Source organism: Nesoenas mayeri (genome assembly GCF_963082525.1).
Source record: "Nesoenas mayeri genome assembly, chromosome: 9".
NCBI classification, from domain to species: Eukaryota; Metazoa; Chordata; class Aves; order Columbiformes; family Columbidae; genus Nesoenas; species Nesoenas mayeri.
The window spans coordinates 16,730,652-16,751,005 of record NC_137557.1 but is presented as its reverse complement, the minus strand read 5'-3'; the positions used below and the strand labels follow the sequence as shown (position 1 = coordinate 16,751,005).

Here is a 20,354-nt window from a genome sequence, read left to right as displayed (position 1 = left end):
CTGGATGTTCAAATCATTGAAAGGTTGAAGTATTTCTTGTGATTCTTGAACTGCTTCAGAGCCTTGTTTAAAAGCCCACTCCTTGACAGCATCGCAACCCAGTGGGTTTTGTTAGTAGCACCTTGAATAAATTTCCATATGAGGTGGGTAAATTACAGACGCTTGTATGTGTTACCTCTTGAGGACAGAGAAAATACAGCAAAGAGCCTTTGGGTAGTTGCTAGAGGATGAGATGTCCATGGAAGAGCAGGTGTTTGAGTACCCCAAGGTCTCGAAGCAAGTGTCCGTGATACGTGACCAAGAGTTCAGAATTTTGTTCACTTGTATGCATGTTCATAAATCCTTGTTTTCTAGCTTGTAAGTGCTCACCTCTGAAGAACAGTAGCTATTTTCATGTTCCATGCAAAATCAAGTATTGTATTGCTGCGGTCGACACGCTTGCTTTTGCAGGAGTGCGGAAACCTGCATATTAATGCTTCGGTTTACCATTTGAAAGGGAGCTTAATTAAAAATTACCGTAGGTGCACCGAGCTGGATGGAAAGCAAGCTTTTAATCTTGCTGGACGCCATGCACTGTAACAAAACCGCATTGCTGATGCTAGTCTAAAAATGTTCTGCTGTATTCCACTTAATTGGATGTGTTGTCTTTGGAATAATTATTTTATTACCTCGCCCTGTAAAGCTCTTTAGTCTAAATCTTTAGTGTCACCGGGGAACGTCACTCAAGCCCATTTTGGAGCGGTGGAGGGTTTGGAGGCCGCGCACAGGAACATCTGGCCGCTCACAAGCCGCAGCAGGTTGGGACAAGTTCCTTGCGTAGCGGAGCCGAGCAATCTGTTTTAGGTTTGGAGCCTTTTCGGTGCACTTGGATGCTTGTCCGTCTGATTTACCGCGTACCGCGCCTCATGTCAACATCATTTTGAGGTTTATGAGAACAAGCTGCATTTGGGGTTCCTCTGCCCTTTTCTGTTAGCTCACTTTTAATTTGCAAAGTTCAAATAGTGTGTGGGTAGCTGTTTCTTCAGAGTCATAGAAACCCTCTGCAATATTTGTAGGGCTTGCAAGCCGGCAGAAGAACATGCTTGAAAAGTTTGAAATAGCCATGGGGAGCGATGCCAGTGGAGGGGCAGCTTCTAGCCTGGTTTTGAAGTGCTTTGAAATAATTAATTCTGTGTGACTGCAATTGAGAGGAAAGTCTGGGAAATACCAAAGTCCTTGTGCAAATTGATGGGTTGATTTCTGCCACCTGCTTTATCACACCAGCCTATGTGTTGGGATTTAAAAAACGCCAGGGGATTCTGTCTGAATCCTTCCTGGGGGAAGTGATTTGTTTCTGCAAATGGGCCACGCAGGAGGGACTGGCATGGTCAGCAAGCAGCTCGGCTTCCCTGGTGCAGCATTCCAAATTCCTCATCGCCAGCAGAATCGTATGGGGAATGGTACACCAGAACTCTCCTGGATGCAGTCAGATGGCTAACCTGCTGCCTGAAGAGCTGGAAATCCTGAACGAGAGATGTTCAAAGAAGTTCCAGAAGAAATAAGAGCAAAAAAAGAACTCCAAAGCAAGCAGAAACAGTTCTAAGAGGAAAAGTTGCTTGTAATATTGACTCCAGACCCCAACAAATGTGTCTGTGCAGATATTGTTATATCTGTGTTTTACTGATAGGCATGGGAATTTAGACAGGTGGGAATTTAATCTTCCACCTATGAAACTTACTTTAAGCAAAAAACTTTAATGTGTTATTCAACATGCAAATGCTAGCAGCAGTTCTTGTGGTTCCTGTAGCCCTGATTAGCTACAACTAACAAAAATTCCTGTATTTCAGTCTAAAATGTTAGATAAAGTGTCTTCTTGTAGGCATGAAAGGGCAAATATTTTAATTATGGGATTCTGGATTTCCATAGTAATATGATTTATTGGTATTCTGATCAACAAGGACCTAAATTATTAGTGAAAGTCTCAGGACTTCATAGAATCCTTGCAGCATCTTTGGAAACTGAACTTGTCACTCACTGGGGAAAAATATTCCTTTGCATGAGTCTAGGGTGGATTTCATTTAGTAATGGAAAAGTCTAACCTTTGCTGCTCTGTCCTGGGAGGAAACAGCCATTCCAGCTCCCTGGGTCTGTCTGGTGATAATCGCTTGTGGCTTTTGTAACATTTGTGGAAGAAATCTGACCTCTGAGACTGAAGGCTGACCTGATGAGTGGGGGGAAAAGAAAATCCCGAAGCTGCATTCCTCGCTGCTGTGATTTTGACACCTGTGTTCACTTTGGCAGTATCTTCTTTCTCAGTGTTGATTGTTTAGCCTCTATGAATACATGTTCTTTCTCCCTCCAGTGCATAGACAGAATGGGAACCAGAGAGAGCAAATGGAGGCAAAACGCTCCCTGTACACAGGAGAGAGGGCAGCACGAAGGGCTGGGACTGAAACTGCTCCTAAACAGGGCAGAGGGAAATACAAGAGATAAGAATTGTGCTCACAGGCATGAAAAATCCCTGAGAGCTGGAGCTGTGCTGGGCTCACTGGTGTGGGGGTACTTCAAAAGATGGAGTATTTGGGGAAATCTTGTGTTTTTTCTCCTCCCCTTCTGCTATTCAGAGTCATGTTTGGATACTGGAAAAGCTGAATTAATGAGGCACATTCTGAATGTACCTTGGTTTGTAGTTGTGCTGGGCTGTAGTGAAACAGGATTGCTTGATGACTAATTCCTACCTGAAACTACACAGACTGAAATATCACCGAGGCTCCTACTTTCCTTGCAGCAGAAGGACCTTTAGTTAGAGTCTATTCCTCTAGTAATTTAGTATTAAAATCATACTTGCGGATTCAACTGAGAAAGCGGAGAGCGCCTGAAGGGTGAAGCGCATTTAATGAGTTGTGCCTGATGAATTGATTTTTTCTCTTTCTCTTTTTTTCCCTCCCTGAATGGCAGCAGCACCAGCAGATCCCATGTAAGAATGAACGCTAATGCTCTCTGAAAACGCCTTGTGGCGGTACAAAAGCTGCGATAGCAGAGGCTTCAAACGCATTATTTCTCTTCCATCTCTGCCTTTGTCCTTCTCTCAAGCGGATAACTCGCATATTTGCACTGACTGCTTTGGAGAGCTGGGAGCAGAAGCAACAGCATGAAACTAATGCGGTGCTTTAGAATTTCGCTTCCACTTACCGGGTGTTGAATAGCCGTAATTAAATTAACCAGTATATTGATTTCACCACGCTGCTTGGGAAAGATAAGAGCAGTAATGTAAGCGTTGGAGCTGCTGCTTGGTGGGCTGGAAAAGCTGCAGCCGCTCGGAATATGTGATGCCAGCGGTAGCAATGGTGAAGCCGAGCAGGTTGGTAAACTAAAGATGATTATCCTCTCAAAACTCTTTTAGCCTTTATGAAGTTAGTGGATGGCCATGTAGAATAATCCCTTCTAAAAGGAAAGCCCCAGAGTTTAATATTTCTTATTTCTTAGCATGCAGATTGCCATGGAAGTGAGTAGACCTGGTTTATTTTGTGTGGAGCTTAGTTTTGCGTTAAACAATTCATATCTGTGATGGAAGCCTTCCAGAGCATCTGGGCAGATGTGAAGGGTGCATTATGCCTTTGGCAGTCGGTTGCTGAACTAAAACCATGAATTTAAAGACTAAGAAGTCTGATGCACTGAGAGGTGTGTGTTTTAAATTTTGTTTTAATTTGTACTCAGGTGGTTGTTACAGAACGACTCATGGCTGCTGACAGAGATGCCTTCTAAAGGTGGCTTACGCTGTTGTATTTTATTTTGTTTCACGCTGGGATATAAAAATATAAAGCAAAATGAATAGGCAAATGAGGGTTCCCTTTCTGTCTCCTCCAGCCCTGTATCTGCACCATTCCTGTTCCCGTCCGTTCCGCTTGCACTTGCTCATTAGTCCCGATATTGGCTTTGAAGGTCCCTGGCACTAATTTTCTCCTGCCTTCAAGTATCTCAGTGTCATATCTTTCCTTTAGAATCAGCCCTTGGATAACTCATGTGCACTGTTCTGGTTACTAATAGCAAAGTGACTGCTGGTTTTGTTGGAGTTTTAGTATTTTTTTAAGTTTCAAAGGGGCAAATTTAATTTAGAAGGTATTTAGAAGGAGCAGAGTTTACTTGTGTTCTGCCCAGAGAAGGGAAGAGGCTGCTCTGGCTTTCAAAAAGTGAGAAAAACCCTGTTTGCCCATGGTGTTGAACTTGCAAATCCTAATTAACAGCATCAAGAAGATGAATTGTGGGTGATCTGTCGGTGCTGATTCATGAGGGTTTGCGGAGAGCTCTCATTAAAGAGTTTTTCCTCTTGTTTGCTAAATGTTGGGAAGTTTCCCCCTAAGATTCCCTGTGAGGAAGTCTTGATTGGTTTTCAAGGATGCAGTCATTGCCTTCAAGTTATGTGGAGTATTTCCTCACATTGAATGCCTTGTGTATTGTCTTCCATCTCCAGCTCATGAAAAGATGATTTTGTGCAGGTAACAAAGCCCTTTGTGTAAATAACCACGGTCCTGAGCAACCGTACTGTTCCCAATGAGGAACTCGGTGGGGAGAAACCTCCTGGAGGTCAGAATGGACTTAATTCTGGAGCCCCGCCAATCAGTGTGATGTTAACGAGCTAATGTTAGCACAATCCCATAGAATTTCAGCATACTTTGGTGGTAGGTCAAGCTGTGATTTTTATTTCTAGTCTGTTTTCCATGCATTCAATACTGTATTTTTTTTCGAGGTCTGTGTGATACTGGACTATAATCCATCCCTTTCCAGCAAAGCTTAGCCTGAAGTTTAGAAGGAAAGGGTTGAGATAGATGCAAGTAGACAATGAAGAACTTGACGCACAAGTTGGAAGTTGTCCCCCCAAAAAGGAGGATTCTTTTGTCTTGGTGTGTTTTTTCTCTATTTTATTTCTTTCTTAAGTGTCAGGCAATGAGTGGAAGATTCAACAATCAGGGAAGAAATATTTCTAAGCAGAAAGTAGAAAGTGCATTAGTGAGTACTGATGGATTCGTGTCTGCTAAATTTGCCTTACAAGCTTGACACTGGACAGCACCCTTTGATGTTCTCTGGCACTGGTGTTTTGAGAGTGAAAAGCTATTTCTTCATCATCTCTATGTTACTTAAGATTTAACTTCTTTTTTCCCCCTTGTACTATTTTTCATCAGTCATCTTTTCCAGACGCTCATGGCCTGTAAGACATTGAAAAGCAAGTATTTCAGCCCAAATTCCTGAGCAGCAGCTCTAACCGTTGTGGAAAAATATAGTAAAAAATGCAAGTAGAAGGCTAAAATATCACTTGTTTTATTAAAGGAGAGTTCACTTTGGATATATACAAATAGGATATAAGAAATCTTTTGTGTGTGTGTATTCAGATGCTTCATATTCCATGTCTAATAGCTTGCTATTTTCTAAATCAAATTGATCCACGTGGATCAGTTTGTATTTGATTTCCTCATATTTTTTTTTAACTCCCAGTTGTAGTTTTAACCCCGTGTGAGCTGATTGTTGAACTAATTAGATACATTCAAACTAAGAAGGCTGGGAAAGACTTCCCTCTAAAATAAAGTATCAGTAGTCAGGTGCTGATTTTTGATTCTTCAGCTGTGTTTTCTTGTTGCTTAGGCTGATGGTGTGAAAATAGAAGAATTTTGCCAGCATGCTGTTGCAAAAAGAAAAGGAAAGCTTAGGGTTTAAAGTCAGTCTTTCAGACTTATGGGTGCACTTGAAATGAAAGGAAAACGGCAGGAAAAAAATAGGGTGCAGGCAAAGGGATGTTGAAGTGTCAGGTTCGTATTCTTTCCCGTGGATGTTCAGCTGCTCAGGAGCAGAGACGTTGTTCTCTAGAGCACGTAAAGCTCTGAACAAATAGAATATTTATATAAAGATAATTACTTGTTTGACTGCAGCTCTTCTCAATGGACTTATTTCAGTGGCTGTGAGTCAGGAGCGGTGATTTGACATTGCGCTGCAGAGATTTCTCAGCTGCTTATGAAGAAACTCTTCCAAATTACAGAGTAGTGTATTGAGAAAACAGACACTAATTTCAGTTATTTCTGGACACAGGAATCTACCAGAGAGTTAGGTAGGCGGCTGGAGAACCAATTATGTCAACCATCGTTAGCAGATTGCTATTAGATTTGTGCTAAAAGCCCAGACTAAGGTAAGGGAATGGTGCTATTTTAGTGTAAGCTCTAAGTGCTGCTGCAGTCTGACCCTTCACATGGAGGCTCCTGAGCATCCTCCTTAATTCAGGGTGTTAAACTGATTGAGGTTTTGTTGTTGTTCTCTGCTTTAGTGTTTTTCCAGCTTGACTCCCTGAACTTGACTTGCTGAGTGTTTAAATAAGGAGCGCTGCAAGGCAGGTGTGAATGTGCAAGTCTGAAGAAAAAAGGTGAAATGCAGAATTAAAGCAATTCTGAGAGACTCAAACTGTCATGGTAATGGAGCCTGGTGTGTTTTTCTACAAACTCCTTAAGCGTTTTTACTCCAGAGGGAGTTAATAATAGCACTTAAAGCACTCTGGAAATCAAAGCAATCAGGCAGCACAGGTTGTTGTGTGTAAAAAGGTTCGTAGATAACAAGGAGCAAAGTCTCTGATTGAACAGAGGTCGCTCCCAGTGAGATCTGAACCCGTTTGAAGTTTCACCGGCGCTCATCGTTGTCCTGTTGATCCGACTTTGCGGGAAGAGCTGGAGAAAACCATACGCTTATCTTGGCTAAAACGGACTCATTGTGGAAACCCAGGGTCCACTCGCCATGGAGCTCTTGAGCAATTTCTGGGGGAACTTTTCTCTAAGCAAAAGACTTGCAAAAACGGAGGACGCCCAAGAATGAAGCGAGCAAAGCGACTGGCAGGTTCAACTGCAATTTTTTGGCTTGTTTTACTGGCCCGATTCAGAGAAATTACATAGACAGAGTGCTTCAGGAATTTAGGATTGAGGTGGGAGGAGGCAGCGAGGGGATGAAAAATGAGGGGTGGGAGGATGGTCTGGAAGCAAAGCTTAGGAACATTAGATTTTGTCTGCAGTTCACTGATGTGAAAAGATGGGCTATAGGGGAAATGTTTTAATTATTGATAAAGGGAAAAAAAATACCTTAGAGTGTCGAAACACTGACATTTCCCAAGTACGTATCTATTGGTTCCCAGGGTTTGTGACAGCGTTTATCCAAATTCACAGAAGAAAACAAAAAATCTATAGGATCTACTGACAAAGACTCACCGTGTGTTTACTTCGGTTTTAGATTAGTTTTCTGTACACCCCTGATAGAAACAGGACATTAAACCAAGTGATCTTCTGCTTTTTCTTACGAGTTCAGTGCTGCACTGTTTTCTCAAGCTCTTCCCGCAAATTTGGATCAATAGGACAATGATGAGCATCGGTGAAACATCAACCTCGTAAATTATTTTACCTTTTAATGAGAGCATAATTTTCTGAAGCAATAAAACCCAACATTGATTCTCCCGTGGCTCTTAACGCAAAGCTGTTTGAATTGATAAAATTAGCATTGCCTGTTGAGTGTGTAGCTTTGTATGGCCGCACAGGCATTGAAACGTTAGTGGTCTCTGTGGTTGAATTACTCAGGGTTGCGCCACCATTCAAGCTTAAAGGTTTGATTGATTTTCTGGAAGGTAATTTGGTTTTGTACAATGTTGGATATTATTGTATGTCAAGATATTTATGCTTGGCAGCTTCAATTAGGAATGCCTTTTATGTTGGTTTTATAAAGGGCGGTTTTTGTAACAGGCAGTTATATTAACTGTGTACTTGTTCATTTTCTATGACCGGTTTCTCTACAAAGATTTTATTAAATTAAGGACTCTCACCTTGAAAATCTCAGCGTTACAAGTTCTGAAGCTGTTTTCATGAACCTCTGATCCTTGGTGTGACTTTATCAGCAAAATAAGAATTTCTTTATTTCACCTGTTAATCCTTTTGTCCTCCTCATTTTGTTGTTTTTAATAACTTGTACTTACTGGATTTGATTTCAATACTTCAATAAGTTTATGCCTGTGAATCTTCCCATCTTCTCGACTGGATCTAATGGCAAATGTCTGTGGTTGTGAGCTCTTCTCCACACTCTTTTTAAAAATCTGAGGTAGGTTTCATTTATAAACATGTACACGTAACAAGTGTACATGTACACTTTTTTTATTTACATATACATGTAAAAATGATCTGGGCAAGCTACTTTGGATGTTGTTTCTTTGTGCTTTCAAAGTTTTATTCAGTTCAAGGTGTGCGTCTGTTGTGCCCCCCCAGCCCCATTCTGTTCATCGATGTGTTTTCTGCGCTCACCATTTATTCTCGAGCGGAAATAAGGACAAATTGGAGAAGAAAGGTCTAACTTTTAAATGTTAATGATTTTACACTGTCTCAGGCTGATTACATTCAGCATGTAGGAATCACCTGCCTCTTTTTCTGCCCAAGATCCAATCTGAGAGCGTTTCTCCCTGGGCTGTTCTGTTGATTTTCACCCATCCAGTCTTGGATTCTCCTCCTTACCACCCCCTGGTATCTGTCATTATATACTATTGGGTTTTAATTAAGTTTCAGGACACTAATGAGCCAGCAGGGAATACAAGTGTTTAACAGCAACCAGAATGAAGAGGAACGTCTCGGCTTCATTTCTGTATCTTGTGAAAACAAGGTGGATTAAGTCAAATTCGGGAATAAGAGAATGCTTATCACTTTGCACTGGTCGGTGTCCATTTTTTGCGCTAGGTGGGAGGAATTTATTTCTTTTAAGCTAATTTTCCCTTTCTTCAAATGCAGCTTGACTACAAAGTTCAGTAGTTAATTTTGATTTGTTTTTCCTTTCTTAAAAACCCCAATCCTTTCATGATTCTCTAGATTCTTGGAATAACTTCAGGATGCCTTAAACTCTTGGAGTCAAGGTCTCTCCAGTTTGACTTTCTAGCCGTAATAAAAATAACTCCGTTATTTACGTTCCCAGTTGCAGAGTGAATATTTGAATTGAACTCAGCGTATCCGATTTACCCAGTTGTTCTTTTAGCGCGTCGATATATTGCTGAGCCTGGATAGCGTTTAATTGGGAACGATGGGAGAAAAGCAACATGAGACAAGACAAAACGGTATTGATTCCGAATACAGGGTGGTTTTGTCCTGAGGATATGGACCTGGGATTAATTGTACAGCTACAGGGAAGGGGGTTAACTTGTAATGTTTATTTTACCACTAATTGCTAATGACACTCAGGGTCCTGCCCTGTGTTCAGTGTGACCTTGGAACATGTGCGTTTTAATATCGTTTAACGTTTTTAATATCGGAGTATGCATCTTATTTAGGAAAATGCACTTTAGTGCTCTGTAATAGTTTTGTGGGTCTTTCAATTCTCTAGTTTTATTAAAATGCCCGGAAAGCAAAAGGTCGGCATAAAATATTAGTATTATTTGGTGGGCAAACGTCATTCCTCTTCTCACTGTGTGTTATGATCTAATTTCCTTGAAGTTAATTTCATAGCACTTATGTGTCTCAGGCTCGAGAAATGAGCTTTGCCAGGAGAAAAATACTGAGCTGATAATCCAAAGCAGTTTGAGTGTACTTGATCATAAATAAGAGCAAAACTGGACCTGTGATTCCCAGAAGCAAAGGGAGTGCCTTCAGGAGAGTCTGTAATGACTCTTTTGGAGAACTGTGTGAAAAGTCTTGTTTCCTTCCATTATGTTCCAAACCTGCAATTGGATTTATGGACTCGAGGAACCATTTGCTTAATCATTTGAATCCAAGTGGAGCTGAGAGTCGTTTGTCCCCGTGTATTAACTGCTGGTCCTGCCCTTCCCTGTCTCACCCTTTTATTTCTCCTCACAGGGCTCGATGCGGAGTTGTCCTACGTGAGGAATGATGTGGTTAATCACTACGCGTTGTCCTTCAACCTCTTGATACCCAGCGAGACCAACAACCTCCACTTCAGCTGGCATGCGAAATCCAAGGTGAGCAGGCGCAGCTTCTGTGTTGGAGTGCTCGAGACACCATCTGTATTGCTAGTATATACCCACTATTATAATTAAATGGCTTTTTTTCTTTCCAGAAATTACCGAATTATTTACATGATTGCAGGCAATAAGTTGAGATTCTAGGTAACCAGACTGTTTCTTTCTTCTTTTAGAAAGGTCAAAACCACTTATTTTGAAGTACTTGATGCTTCTGGCAAGCTACATGTGTATATGTTACAAACTGTGCAATCTTGTCTAGTGGTGCATTGAACACACCGAAGGTGCAGCCGTGAACTGAAGCCTCTGGAAATCAAATGTAGAGCAAAAGTGTTTTAGAGATGTCTAGAAACATATGTTTGGAGACAATGAGAACCTGTAAAAGTAGCATCCAGCGTGTTATTACCGAACACCTATTAAATGGAAAGGAATTTTTATTTTCCTTAATCATGGTGGCTGGAGCATGCAGCAACAGCTGCCATAAAGATTACATGTGCTCTTACATTTTTGAAGGATTTCCAGGTACTTAACAATTTATTTTTATGTCTGAAACGATCTGTTTTGTCTCTGCCAGATTCTCTTTCTTTTTTTTTTTTTTTGTTTTAAACTTGAGTGATGGTTATTCTTCTATCCTTAAATAGGAAAGACTGCAGAAGGAACAGTAACATTTAATAACTCCAATGCAATTTCTGGAGACTCCTTCAGCTTCTTTTAAGGTGTAACTTATGCGATGTGAATTTTGGCTGTTTGGTCCAGGCAGTTCAGTCACTTGCCATTCAAGTAGGACCTTTGAGTTTCCTTGTTGTTACTACTCCAGCCATGGAGGAAACAGGAAACAGTCACAACAGGAAAATTCACCTTAGAAGCTTCTATTATCATTTGTTCTTTTAAGAAATAACAGTTGATGCTCTCCTTGAAGAAACAGAATAAGCCTCGGAGATACGCCAGGGCACTGGAGGCAGAATAAAGAATTAAGCCCACAGTTGAGCCACATGATAATTCACAGGATAATGAAATGTAAGCAACCTGGACAGCTGTCCCTGCCATGAGTTTCCTTGGGTCTGCGACTTTAGAATAAGAATTTTTGGGCTTGTGTAGCCCTTCTTTCATTCCTGTGCTTGCACCACTTGACATCCATGCCAGCTTTGTGGGATGGCTGTAATGCAGTTTATAGGAGCTCAGAAACTGGGTTATGTTTCTACCCTTGGCATCGTGACTGAAAAATCAATTGATAACATAAATGCATCCTATTATGTTTGAGAAAGAAGAGGGGGAAAAAAAAAGAGATATTAATGGGGCAAACAAAGTCAAACTTAATTCATTCAACTGAGTGTGGATGAATTTCCAACAGGAGCTTATGACTTAGTTGCAATAGGTCCTGTATTTTATTGAATGGATATTTGCAAAATCAGCTTTTAAGTGGAAAGAAAATCTTGCCTATAGTTGAATAAGCTGTTCGTAAGCAATTTTGGCAGGGTAGTTTATCAAACTGACTAAAGGAGGGGGAATTTTTTGAATTCCTATGGTTTTAACAAACTGGCTTTTGAGCAGGTAGGTTTAAAACTATCAGCAAGTGAGGTTTGTGTTTTGTTTTTCAATACAGCACTTTAGATTCTGCCCCAAATTTTCAGTAGTGATTTAGAGAGTGGCTTCTATTTTGCCTTTCTTAATTTGAACCGCTGCGAAAGTCTGATGTTTAGACTTCACATAAGAAACTTTTGAATCTGGGCCCCTAGAATCACTGGTGTTATTTGAATTTCAAGAAGAATCACGAAGAGGTGTACGTACCATTTCTTTTTCCAGCTGTATTGGTTTCCGATGCATTTCCCATCTCCCAACTCTTGTTGCAGGTTGAGTACAAACTGGGGTTCCAGGTGGATAATCCCGTGGCCATGGCTGTGCCCCAGGCCAACATTTCCCTCCAAGGAGAAGTTCCTCGCACCCTTTCAGGTAAACTCCCCACCCCAAAATGTGCTTGTAGTGTTGATACTAATAATTCTTTCTGGTGGCACTTTGTGTAATTTTTCTCTATTGAACATATGTTTTCAGGCCTTCTACAACAGTTACAACATTGCTAAAATTGAGACTATTAGAGCAGGTTTTTTATTCCCCTATTGTTTAGGGGAGGATAGAGATTTTCCTGCAAAGGAAACATGATGTTTTTATATATATATATATGCACACACACAAGGTTCGCATTCAACAGGAATCATTAGCAATTGCATGGATTTGAAAATCCATGCCTTTAACTTCTCTAACCTATAGCCATGACATCTCAAGATGTGTGAGAGTCGTTAATACATGCTGGTAAGTTTAAGGGAACTATTTTTGAATACATATAAACTCCTCCATAGGATTTATACTAGAAACAACTTTGTTTGTTTCGGGAAATGTGCCAGTGATCATCATTTCTTGCCCATTCAGCTGGGTTGCTTGTACTCCCTTAGATTTTTTCAAAGGGCAATAAAAAATAAATTGATGTTTTGGTTTTGTACCATGTTTCTGTGAAAGCACACGCTAGGGAATTAGGCTCTGTTGGTCTAAATAATAGTGGTATAAAAGCTAGAAAGTAAATAATGTCAGATTAGATTAAGCTTTCATTCCAGTCAGATTTGCAGGGACCAAAATATTCCAAGTTAACTGTTGTGAAATAGGCAAAACTTATCAGCGTTTGAAAAAGAGACAAGAAAAATTACATTTTCTGGCTTTTTATGACCGTGGAGGTGTCTCTTGTGGCAGCAGAGCTAATGGTCACTTATCCACAGATATTATGTGTTTTACTAATCTCTAAGCTTTAAAATAACTTGTGTAAATGTAAAACTTATGCCCTTTAATGCTTTAATAAGTTACAAGGCATGAAAGCTAAACCAGCATTTCTTAATAGCAAGTTTTTTAAAAATGTATTTTAAAAACATTGTGTAGAAAGACCCCTATTTAAATATTCTTTTACCACAATGTCTGCAAAGTGCTCGACTTAAATTGTCATTGTGTTTTGGTTTCAGTGTTCCGCGTGGAACTCTCCTGCACTGGCAGACTTGACTCTGAGGTCACAATACTAATGCAGCTCAACTTGACAATAAATTCATCCAAAAACATCACAGTTTTAAATTTCAAACGAAGGAAAATGTGCTACAAAAGTAAGACATTACATTTTGAATATTGAAAAGGTGTCGGGGTTAATGTATAATCAGAAAAAAGGGTGGGAAGGTGTACGGTCCATGAGTAACAGTCACTCAGAGGGTATGTTGGAGAGGATGAGAAGAAACCAGGTAAAATTTTGCCTTTCAGAGACAATTGGGGAATTTTGATAAAAGCAGAAACCAGTGGATGAATAATTTCCCCAAGTGTTCTGCATTGACTGAACTTTTTAAATTTATAGCAGACAGCATTTTCTTGGAAGGAATCACACAGAATTGACTGGGTTGGAAAAGACTTCAGAGATCATCAAGTCCAACCCTTGGTCCAACTCCAGTCCATTGACTAGATCATGGCACTAAGTGCCATGTCCAATCTCAGTTTGAAAACCTCCAGGGCCGGTGAGTCCAGCACCTCCCTGGGCAGCCATTCCAATGCCTGACCACTCTCTCTGCAAAGAATTGCTTTCTAATCTCCAGCCTCAATTTCCCCTGGCAGAGTTGAAGCCCATGGCCCCTTGTCCTATTGCTGACTGCCTGGGAGAAGAAACCAATCCCTATCTGGCTATAACTTCCCTTTAAGTAGTTCTAGAGAGTGCTGAGCTCACCTCTAAGCCTCCTCTTCTCCAGACTAAACAAGCCCAGCTCCCTCAGCCTCTCCCCATAGGGCTTGTGTTCACAAATTGGTTTCCTCCAAACTGCAGCATTCAGAATATTCACATTTCCTAAGCTTTACCAACAGAATCTACTTGGTTTATAAACTGTGATAAAATTGGCTATTTAGGGAACACGGGTAGGTGTCAGTCTTTTGGCCTTTGGGTACAAAATACTCTGGGTAGATAATGCAGAATTCAGAAATCCCAGATCGACTCTTTTGACTTGGGAATCTGCAAGTGCGTTTTATTCTTGGATTGTTACCGTCTCCTGGTGCTGCTTCCTAGAAATATTTTCATGGGCATCACAAGGTTCTTTCATCACTTCTCTTGGGTGTCAATGTCCGAGGATGAATTTCTGACAGGTTTTTTTAGCGCATGATACGTTCCTCATGTTGATATTCCAGGAAGATCATTCTTAATTTGAAGTGTATCTCTTTTTCTGGTGAAAATGAAGGTCTTGCTGATAATAATCTGAAGGAGACACCTTTTTTTGGTGTGTGAGTCGATTGGCGATGTCCGATTTAATTTAGTGCATAAGTTAAAACTATGCAGGAACTTGCTGGCGGTTTTGCTCTAGGCGTTTGTAGTAGTTCCTCCTAAAGATTAAAAAAGGGAGTTAAAACAAAGAAAAGGAGGGTTTTTTTCAGATTTTCCTTCCCCTGGGTTATTTTTTCCCAAGTTTATCAGGCTGAACTGGCTGACCAAGGAGTCAGAAGGGACTGTGCCGGGGGGGAAAGCATAATGAACATTGATCCCCTTGCTAAAGGACCGTTTTCACACACCAACCCAACTACTGCTCTTGTGCCTTTTGTTCCATATTTTAAATAGGCGTTGCCTTTTTCATCCTTCGGTTTTAAACCATCAGCTGAGAAGACAAAGCACCCGTGGCTGCATCATTGATTTTTTCCTACAATGAGTAAAATTAGAATTTCTACCAGAGAAATTCTACCAAGAAATCTTCTGTTCTGTAGTAACCAATCCTGTGAGATCTTTTAGTGCCTTAGTGCTCACAAACTCTGCACCTTCTCTTTTTACTGGCTGCTACTTTGGATAAGCTAGAGGGGTTTTTAGGTGGGTTCAAGTGTGGCCTCAAAGGATGTATATATCAGTGATGAAATATCTGACTTGTGTCTTAAAGAAGAGTGATTTTTATATAATGGTTCTATATTTAAAATGGAAATCTAGTTCACCTATTTGGAAAAGCAGGTTTGTTTCTCCGTAAGTGAGGCGTGTGAAGGGCTACACTGATAAATGTGCACCAAACTTAATGGTTTTCTCTCCTCTCTTTAGAGCTTGAACCAGAACTAAAATCCCCAGCGTCTGACAGGAACAGCAGCAAGGCTATCTGTGAGTAATTCTGAGCTTAGAACTTACTTTGGGTGTAAAAAATGAAAGAACTTGTGACATTCTTTGTTTCCGCAGCATTCCCTATGAAAATGCTCCCCAGGTAGTCTGTTCTACAGCCAGAATTTTAGTGGGTTTGATTTATGATTCATTATTTTAACTGGGAATATATACTGGTGAAGAGGAAGAAAACCTATTCCAAGTCACCTAACAACTCTTTTTTAATACCATCTTGGGGGCTTTGGTTTCCCTACATGACTCTGATCTATTTTCTCGACTTTAGGACCTGTCTGGTTCGCTGTTTGACTTGAATGAATCGAACGAGGTGGTTTCTTTTACTCCTTCCTCTTCTATCTGGAAATACCGACTGTGCCTCTGGGGCACCCAGAATGTGAACAGTTTTGCCAAAATGCTTTTGGAAAGCAATGGATGATTTTGAGATGTTCCTGTCGAGCTTTTCTTCTTCAATAGGAACCTTATTTTGTCCTCCTGCCACACTGGGGTGACAGGAAACATGGCCAAGTCTGGGGACAGCAGCACTGCAGCCTGGGAACTAACTATATATATATATATATATATATGTATAACTATATATATTTTTTTAATTCTTTCTTTTTGAGGGAAGTTCAATAACTTTACACCTTTCTATTCCAGTCGATCCCGTAAATGCAGCTCCCACCACTTCCACCCGCGTGTTTTACATCAGCGTGGGCGTGTGCTGTGCCGTTATATTCCTGGTGGCAATAATACTGGCCGTCTTGCATCTCCACAGCATGAAGAGGATAGAGCTGGATGACAGGTACGTATTCAAGCTTTGCACGTGTGTTTTTTGGAACACTTTTACCCAGATTTGTGGGAGTTCTGGTCTCAAAATGAATTAATAAATTGTAATTTCTGCCCTTGCTGTCAAGCTGTAACGGTTCCTGGGTGTGCAGAGTTGTGGTAAGTGCTGTGCTGCAGAAAAGTGGGGAAATTTTGGACAGATTGTCAGGATTGAAGGAACATTTCATAGATTCTTAGGCAGGCTGAAAGTGTTCATTTTTTTTTACTGACTTCCACAGGGGGTTGAATTTCAGTTTTCTCTATTTGATTGATTTAGCACGGCCTTAGGGTAAAACGTTGGGGTTGCAACTGGCTGGTTAGAAAGTGGAAAACATGCTGCTCTCCCAAATGGTTTCAATCCAGATAAACCCAACAGGCACATGCACGTGAGAAGGACTTTAATGTGACCCAAGGGCAGCGTGCTTAGCTGAGCCGGGATTAAACACCGGGGCGGAAGGGAGGCTGGAAAAGCAGGTGGACCGAGACTGTTTTGAAACAAAATAGTGTGGCAAACAGTGGGGTTTGTGGGTGGTCACCCTGCTGAAAGGAGATCTCCAACACTTTCTGTTCCTGCCCGCAGAGTCGCTTTGTCTTTTCATCTGCCTTCTGTCCATTCACCTGTTTTGTTTGCGGCCCTTTATTCCTCTGGCGTCCCCAGATCACTTGGTTTTTGGGAGGTGTCGTTGTAAGTAGTGATGGCTTCTCAGTGCCTCATTATCTAACCACATGACTTCTTAGCTTTCCTCAGTTCGTGTCTACTGAGGGTTTTTAATCAATAGGAGGCATTAAAGGACGTGCAGCTCGTGTTGCTTCCAAAAGGAAAAGCATTATTCCATTCGTAGAGTGTGCGAATAGTGTCATCTCAGCCTAGCGCTGTGATCAAACGTCCTTTCATCCACTCCGTTGTACTCGATTTCTGTGGAGATACAAGATGAAAATTCATCTAATCTTAATACTCTGTGGTTTGCAGGTGTTAAAGAATTTGCCTTCAGGTAATTTCAGTGAAGTTTGTGCAGATAGTGGGGTTTAGTTCTTTAGAGAGCCCTCTGGTGACTTGTTTTGTGAGCCCAAAGGTGCCTGACCTGACAAAACCCTGAGTGGGCTCCTGTGGTCAACTAGTGTCATAGCAAAGGTGTAAAAGGGGCAAAATTCACCTGAAAATTGGGATCTGTGGAGTTTTGTTTTCTGAACGGGCAGCAAAGAGACTGCGAGGTGATATTTCAGTGTTTGGTTGAGAAATCGGTTCAGGGTCGTAATTTATCCTCAATGTTCCCCGCTAGCGTTGCCTATGATTAGTGATGGCTTGGTGTAGCCACCAGTTAAGGACCTCATAAGCAAAGAAACACCTTTTGAGTTAGTTTTACAAAACAAGCTCAAAATCTCACTGTAAAAGGGTTCTGAATGGAATATGATAATGTCATTAGAGTTAATGACCTCCCAGGAGCAACAGAGGCAGCAAACCTCACTGCTGGTGCTCTTAATTTCAAACCTCAGCACTAAATAAAAAAGGAGGAAGGTTGTTAAGTGGAAGCTGAAACCAGACAGCTGAGTTTACAGGCTGCACGTGGACTATTTGAGAACATCGCCTTGAAAGTTCAGAGCAAGCGCTCACATACCTCCTATCAAAGGCACTTGAAAAAGTGCCAAAGAAAGTTGGCGTGGCTCAACAGCGGGATAATGGGGGTTGTTAAAAGCAAGAAGGCATTGCTCAGTAAGCTGACGTAGTATTGAAGTGAGAAAGCTCATAAACATGAGCAAGTGAAACCTAAAAACCAGAGTGAGGCCAACCCAAAAGGGAGTTTTTCAAACTCACAATGGGCATAAAGAGAATAATTCCTTTTTCAGGCTGCAGCAGGAAGCGAGCCGCAGAAATCTACGGGGCTGGGAGGTGATCGAGTTACAAAAGGAGTTTCCAGCCATAGGAGAACAAAATGCAAGTTCTGCATCGGTTTTTAATGCAGCGGCCGCGCCAGGACGCGTCTTTCCAGGGATCTCGCTGGAGAGCCGATCCTATCGAAGCAGCCTGTAGATGCACTAGTGCAAACAGTTAAAATAAGCAGTGATAAGTTGCTGTCACCAGAGAGTATTTATTCAAAACCTATAAAAGAAGTTAAAGTTGAGTAGTTTGACCACTAAGAGTAGCTTTTATCCTTGTGCTAAAAACTGTGCTGGAACCCTGCACCTGGAAGACACTAAGGATACTTTAATAAAATAACTTTGCGAAAGGTTTCCAGAAAGATCGAGGCCAGCTATAAATCAGTAAGCCTGATGGTTGTGTTGTGAGAATTAGTTTTCTAATTTCTTCCTGTTTTAAAGAAAAAACACAGTAGGTGCAGCTGGGATTGTGGTATAATGGGGAAGAGTTGACTTGCCCATCTTCTTTTTTTTTTTTAAAGGAAGTTTTGCTTCAAAACTAACAGTAGTCCTTGAGGGCATCACAAACTGAGTCTGTAAATCTGACAGGAGTGGCTGGCACTGTTTGGTCAGCGCTCAACAGGAGCCCAAGAAGCAGATGGAACGTTGATTATTTGGCGAGACAGAGTATACCCCCAAACAATCTCCTCTTTGTTCTCCCGATACAGTCAGCAGAAGTGGAAAAGCTTCTAAGGTTCAAAAAAAGGGGAGGATGTTTGTGTGTATATCGGGAAATGCGGGCGAGGAATGAACGGTGAGATGGATTGTGAAGTGGCTGGATGGCAGAGCTCAGAGGGTTGTGATCAACGGGGCAGAGTCGGGATAAGGTCTGTGGTTAGTGGGTTTCCCAGGGCTCAGCGCTGGGTCCGGTCCTGTTCAACCTGTTCATCAATGACCTGGAGTTGCACCCTCAGCCCGTTTGCTGCTGGCACCAAACCGGGAGGAAGGGCTGACACCCCAGAGGCTGCGCTGCCATCCAGAGACCTGGACAGGCTGCACTGGGCAGAGAAGAACCTGATGAAGTTCAACCAGGGCAAGTGCAGGGTCCTGCACCTGGGGAGGAACAACCACAGGCACCAGGTTGGGGGTGGCCTGCTGGAAAGCAGCTCTGCAGAGAAGGACTTGGGAGTTCTGGGGGACAACAGGGTGACCATGAGCCACCAATGTGTCCTTGTGGCCAAGAAGTCAACAGTACCTGGGGTGCATTAAGAAAAGTGTGGCCAGCAGGTCAAGGGAAGCTGGAGGTTGTTCCTCCCTCTCTGCTCTGCCCAGATGAGGCCACATCTGGAGCTGTGTCCAGTTCTGGGCTCCCCAGTTTAAGAAGGACAAGGAATTACTGGAGGGAGTCCAGTGCAGGGACACAAAGATGCTGAGGGGTCTGGAGCATCTTTGTGCTGAGGAGACACTGAGAGAGCTGGGGCTGTTGAGCTCAAGAAGAAAAGCTGAGAGGGATCTGATCAGTGGATCAATATCTCAGGGTGGGTGTCAGAGGATGGACCAGACTCTGTTCAGTGGTGCCCAACGCCAGGGTGAGGGGCAACGGACACAGACTGAAACACAAGAGGCTCCATCGGAACATGAGGAGAAACTTCTTTGCCCGTAGACCCTTACAGCTACAACAACTCTTTTTGTAGGATTTTTATCTCTGAGCATAAGACAGAAAGCACCCTGCTGCAGTTTAAGCCATGGTTTGCCTGTCTCTTGGATAGCACATGGTCCTTGTACCTCAAGAAAATATCTCAAAAGCACATTTTAGGTGACTCTGGAAGGGGCAATAATCATCCTCAGAGAGAGGAATGACCAAGCAGAACAGGTACAGGGCAAACAACTGTTTGCAACAGTGGACTCGGGAATGTCTTTTCAATATTTGTTGTGGCACAGGAGCTAAAGGGCAGCAGGTAGAACGAGTAGCTGGCGTGGCCAGAGCAAGCAAGAGATCACCGTCTGGAAAAGCTAATTAAGCTTTGCATGTTGTTAGGGCTGCACTCAGGCTGCTGCTGCCATATGTTTGTAGTCAGCATTGATTCTTGGTGGGATGCTGGCACCAGACAGCAAATTCATACGAGTCTTCTCTGGAGTATAATCTGTTGTTTCTGGTGTCATAGGGTGGTTCTTGCAATAAGTGAGTTGTCACTTTGTTCTTTCAAAATTGGGGAAAAAGTACTGGAAAGTAGAGCAGATTCTGCCAAACAAGTAGGAAGGAGTCGTTAGGTGCAAAGGACAGGAGGGCCAAGTTTTTTTGAGTTAGCTGAAATAATATGTGACTTTAAAAAAAGTGCCATCCTTTCCAAGCCCAGCCTGGAAAATCTTCTGTTTTTAACTTCGAGGTGTTAATTTTGAATTTATTACAGTGGTGAGCAGTCACACTTGTGTCCGTTTTTGTTTTCAAACAGCATCAGTGACAGCAGCAGCTCCCAGGGTCTGTCCCAACCTTCCACGCAGACCACGCAGTACCTGCGGGCGGACACGCCGAACAACGCCACACCGGTAACCAGTAAGTGTTCATCTAGTTACAGACCCTTGTCACACCGGTAACCA

General features: G+C 42.0%; 1 protein-coding gene across 1 annotated transcript in view; it reads left to right on the top strand.

Annotated features, from left to right (window-relative positions):
* Nucleotides 1–20,354, top strand: part of RYK (receptor like tyrosine kinase) — a 55,255-nt gene that overhangs the window by 5,164 nt on the left and 29,737 nt on the right. Inside the window, exons 2-7 of the mRNA XM_080349418.1 lie at nt 9,825–9,946; nt 11,797–11,896; nt 12,949–13,083; nt 15,027–15,083; nt 15,735–15,879; nt 20,210–20,310. Coding sequence (XP_080205544.1) covers nt 9,825–9,946; nt 11,797–11,896; nt 12,949–13,083; nt 15,027–15,083; nt 15,735–15,879; nt 20,210–20,310 — 660 coding nt within the window. The remainder of the gene's footprint in view (nt 1–9,824; nt 9,947–11,796; nt 11,897–12,948; nt 13,084–15,026; nt 15,084–15,734; nt 15,880–20,209; nt 20,311–20,354) is intronic.